The sequence below is a fragment of the Pinus tabuliformis genome, chromosome 4_2, assembly GCF_031772625.1.
Source record: "Pinus tabuliformis cultivar Carrire ecotype Pingquan chromosome 4_2, CPIR1, whole genome shotgun sequence".
Taxonomy (NCBI): Eukaryota; Viridiplantae; Streptophyta; class Pinopsida; order Pinales; family Pinaceae; genus Pinus; species Pinus tabuliformis.
The window spans coordinates 524481684-524486944 of record NC_142304.1 but is presented as its reverse complement, the minus strand read 5'-3'; the positions used below and the strand labels follow the sequence as shown (position 1 = coordinate 524486944).

At 38.1% G+C, this 5261-nt stretch overlaps 1 protein-coding gene across 1 annotated transcript; it reads right to left on the bottom strand.

The window, feature by feature from the left end:
• Nucleotides 1-3929: 3929 nt before the first annotated feature.
• On the bottom strand, nucleotides 3930-5261 carry LOC149170305 (GDSL esterase/lipase At4g10955-like). Its single transcript, XM_089427290.1, has 2 exons — nucleotides 4423-5261; nucleotides 3930-4102 (listed from the first exon to the last, which is right to left on the bottom strand). The coding sequence occupies exon 1, from the start codon at nucleotides 5259-5261 to the stop codon at nucleotides 4569-4571; it is 693 nt and encodes a 230-aa protein (XP_089283416.1). The 3' UTR covers nucleotides 3930-4102; nucleotides 4423-4568.

Genomic DNA, 5261 nt, shown 5'->3' with positions numbered 1-5261 from the left:
ATAATACCCTGTCAACCCAAGAAATCCTCGCAAATGCTTTATGGATGTGGGGATTTTCCATTCCTTAATGGCTTTAATTTTGCTAGGGTCTACCTTAACTCCTTCATGAGATACAATATGACCCAAATATTCCACCTCCTGGACTCCAAAGAAACATTTGGATCTTTTGGCATATAATTGTTTCTCCTCCAATAGTTGTAGCACCCTGTCAACATGTTCAACATGATCCTTCCAAGACTTGCTGTAGATAAGTATATCATCAAAAAATACTAACACAAATTTTCTAAGGAATGGTTTGAAAATTGAATTCATCAAACCTTGAAATGTTGAAGGTGCATTGGTAAGGCCAAAAGGCATGACCAAAAATTCATAATGACCCTCATGAGTTCTAAATGTCGTTTTCGGAATGTCTTCAATCTTCATTCTGATTTGATGATATCCTGAACGAAGATCCAACTTGGTGAAGTAAATTGATCCATGCAATTCATCCAGTAATTCATCAATGACAGGAATGGGGAACTTATCTTTAATAGTGAGCTTGTTGAGCTCCCTATAATCCGGACACATGCGCCATGATCCATCCTTCTTGTGCACCAATACTACTGGAGCAGAGAAAGAACTTTGACTCGGTTGAATTATACCAGCCTCTAGCATTTTTGCAACCATACGTTCAATTTCACTTTTTTGGACATAGGGATATCTGTACGGCCTGATGTTTGGAGGAACACTTCCTGGAATCAGATGAATAGCATGATCATGATCACGCATAGGTGGGAGACCTTTGGGAGTCTCAAATACCTTGGAATGATTGTCCAGGACTTTTTGGAGATCTGGAGAAATAGATGATTCGAATGTGGAAACATCTAGCGAACATAATTGTGCAATTACACCCCTTTGCTCCTTTTTTAGAAGCTTTGTCATACCATTAGAGCTGATTATCTTTCCTGGTTTCCCTGCAATACCCCTTAATTCAACTTCCTTTCCTTCCATAGAAAATTTGATGAAAAGTTCTTGAAAATTAAAAGCTATTGTACCCAAGGATTGTAGCCATTGGACTCCTAGTACAACATCAGCACCTCCCATTGGAATGGAAAGCATTGGGCTAGTCAATACATATTCTCCCATGGATAGCTTGATATTATGGCACTTTCCAGAGCAATTTATTGTTCCTCCATTTGCAATCATCACTTGACACTCTGGTGCTGGATATAGGAAGCAATTCAATTTTTTTGCTACCCTACAATGAATAAAATTGTGGGTGCTTCCTGAATCAATCAACACTATCACCTTTTTCTTCTTGATTTGTCCTTCTATCTTGATGGTTTGAGGAGTGGTAATTCCTGCCAATGCATTACAAGATATGGTCGGATTTATTTTTTCTTCATCTAGGCTTTGTTCCTGGAGCATATCCTGTTCTTTTGACCTTTCTTGCTCCTTTTCCTCTTCACAATCTATGTAGAATAATTTCTTCTCAGCACACTTATGACCTTTAGTGTATTTGCTATCACAACTATAACAAAGCCCTTTTGCTCTTTTTTCTTCCAATTGTTGTGGTGTCAACCTTATAGGTTGTGGAAGACTAGGGGCAACAACACTTCCATCTTTATAGTTGTGAGTGGTATGCTTCCTGGTTGCCATAATTTTGCTTTCCATTTTTCTTGCTAACCTGAATGCCTTCTCTAATGAATCAGGTTCCCAAAGTCGAACATCATGTTGGATATTATCCTTTAAAGACCCTATGAACACATCAATCCTATGCTCCTCTGGAATATCTTTTACCCTTATGTTCAATTTTTGGAACTCCTCAATGTGCTCCATTATTGAACCCTTTTGTTTGAGACTTATCAATTGGCTAAAAAAAGTGTTGCTTTTTGTATCCTCATAATGTGCTATCAATTCTTCTGTAAAAATTGCCCAAGTGATAAATTGTTTACGAGAGCAAAGCCATTGATACCATACAAACTGATTTGGTTCCAAATATAAAGTTGCCATACGTACCTTTTGTGTGTTTTGCACATTATTGAGATCGAAGAACTGCTCCATCTGTAATATCCATGTGGAGGGATCCTTGCCATCAAACTTCCTCATATCGATTTTTGGAATATGGTGGGTCTTCGATCCAACATTAGAGTCTATGGAATCATGATTAACATTTCTTTTGTTCACATCATGAGTTTCCTTTACAATCTTTTCACCATTAGTAAGTATTTCTTGTAGAAAATTTGTCAAATCTGTCTTCAAATCTGCCATGTCTGTCTTCAAATCTGTCCTCAAATTTTTCTTCAGATCATCCATCTTAGCTTCGATGCCCTTTATCTTAGATTCCACGCCATTTATCTTAGCATCTGTTAGCTTTTGTGAGCGTGACATTTGTTGCACTTGTTCTTGTAATTTTGATATATCATGTAGCATTTCTTCCTCTTCTTCATGAGTCATGCTAGAGCTTTCAGGTTCCTTACTAGGTGTTTTCATTTTCTTTCCTTGGGGCATTAGTTACCGATAATAATGCTTTACTGTGCCCTTTGAATTCCTTCAAACCAAGCTTATGCAAAAATTTAAAAAAAAAAACTACACACCTTTTTCTACTTTGTAGAAGCCTGATATTGAATCTGATGTATCTCTGTAATTTCGAATCATCCAGTTTTGAAATTGCGACTTGTAGTAGCCTTCTATGTCCTCTTTCCAATGCCACTAGTCTGATCCAAATTGGATTCTCCAAGAAAGAGTTATGCACAATCTCCCGCAGTGACCTGATTATAGACTAGTTCAGTAGAGCGAACTTGTATGAAGTTCCACGTGTCACTGTTTCAACCTTTCACTCTGAAAAATATATAAAAGAAAACTACAGCCCGTCCTCTTTCTATACCTTCTTACGAAATTTCAATCCGATGCTCAGAAAGAAAGTTATGACGATTTTCCCCAGGTCACCTGTTTTGAGTGTAATTCAGGAGTCTGCAAAAATACCAACTTTCTCAGATCATATCTCCGAAAATATCGCGCGAAAAGCTCTGAAATTTGGACCCAAGGTTAAGCGCGATTTCTTCTCAAATGGGTTTTTTTTTGCGATTTCTGAAACGTCACAGAAAAAAAGTTTTAGCGAAAATGCCACGATGACCTGTTTGGAGCAGCGAAACCCTAGAATCCAAAGCTCTGATACCAAATGTTATGAAACCAGCTCAAGAAAAGATAGAAAAGATAGATCAACGCCTTAGAATTCAGCCTCTTCGAGGGGGCAACCTCCTTTACATTACATAAATGAACAATTCTTGGATGATTCAAATGACAAAACCTCCTTTCTATATATAGGAGTCTAAGGAGTCACAATATAATCCAGCCAACCTAACAATAATAATATAAAGCCACAAAAATAACAATAGAGGGATTCTATGGGCACATTAATAACAATATGGGGGCAATGGGGGCACAACAATATAAATAAGGGGTAAAACTACAATAGTAATGGGGTAATCACTAGTATTATAGGGACCCAACACAAAGCTCCTATGTCCATCTGGTGGCAACAAATTTAACTAGCTTTTAATGTTATTTCTAGAATACTAAACCAAAAACCAAGATATGTATAGACTCAAGCTAAGCAATAATGTAGTTGTGGTATGGTAGAGTCTGGTAATTATCATAGCATTTAAGAGTGAACCTAGTGAACCTTACATCTGAAAAATCAACAAAAGTATAGGCCATGCTCCAGATCCACCAATTTTTTTGGTGAAATTTATAGTTTAGCATAATTTTTTTTTTATAAAATAAGTATTCCCTTCAACAAGGTAATGACAGGCAAGCTTGAGAAATCTCATGTATTATATGTAACACTGAAACTTAATGCCCATGGAAGAGAGGGAGATAGTGCAATGGCCTCTGAATGAAACAGAGATGAGTACAATGGCCTTTCAATGAAATACCGGCAATTAATGAACATAAAAGCAAAATGTTATATAAATAATAAACAGCTGAAACAAAAAATGGTGGATAAATAAGGTGAACAAAGTATTACAATCTCAGCGAAGGCTGATACCCTGTGCTTGAAGCATGGCGGCAGGTTTATGTTCTCAACTCCAACATAGCAGCTTAAAGACGGAAAAAATGCCTGAAACATATGAAAGAATGAAGATAATCCATTATCAGAGTATTGCCAAAACTTCATCATAAAGAGTCTCTCAATGTCTCTGCCGATCCTTTAATAACTCTATATGTTTTCTCAAATCGTGGAAAAATAATCATGAAATCAGAACAGGGTTCAAATTGTCCTTAATTGTATGCCTGATTAAAATTTTGATTCGTGGAATATTAGAGCACTGTGAGAGAACAACACTCCTTCACTTCATGGTTGAAAATTCATAAACAACTACTGTGGACCTCCTCCGAAGTCATGGCGGAAACACGAATACCCAATACGCATGGAATTACCAGGGTTCATATTTGTAAAGGCAGTTGCAACTATTCTCCTTCGATTTAGAAAACCTTACATAGAATGTTGAGAGGTACCGAAAACTGTAACTTCCTCAAATTTGTTCACAACATCTGCAAACTCCTGCACATTCAAGCTGTACTGCTCAGTGCTGAGAGCTACCAGAAACTGTAACTTCCTCAAATTTGTTCACAAGGTCTGCAAACTCCTGCACATTCAAGCTGTACTGTTCTGTTTGTAGCTGTGTGTCTTCTGACCACCATTGATAAAGTCCATGAGCTACTTTGAATTCCCTGGGACCAGTGGAATTAATAAATAGATTTGCAGAGGGCAACAGATGTTGGGGCTCAGGCTTTCGCCCCAATAAATACAATAATGAATTAATAATATAACTGTGAGCAGTAAAGCTCCACCGAGCTCTGAAATAATAGAAATAATTACAAGACACCGGATCATAGACATTAATATACAAATTGGGGAACCATTTCTGGAGGGCAATGAAGGTCGCCTGAGCCTGGCCATCGTCCTTCCTACCTCTAGCCAGACGTCCAGCGGCACTCTCCCGGATCTTATGAATAAAAATGCCCAATTTCTCATCCTTGACCGAAATCAATGAAAAAAAAAGGGGAGGATTGAACAGATGGACATCCATATTAAGACCCTTCTCGGCCATTATGCGGCCGACTTTGAGAGCAATGGCGGCTCCAAGGGAATGGCCGGCGAGAGAAACGTTCTGAGCCCCGTATTCCCTCACCATCTGTTTAGTAACCCGGAGAGCTTCGTCGAGACGGGAAACCTTGTTTATCTGTTGGAGGATGAGATTAAAATCATCGCGCAT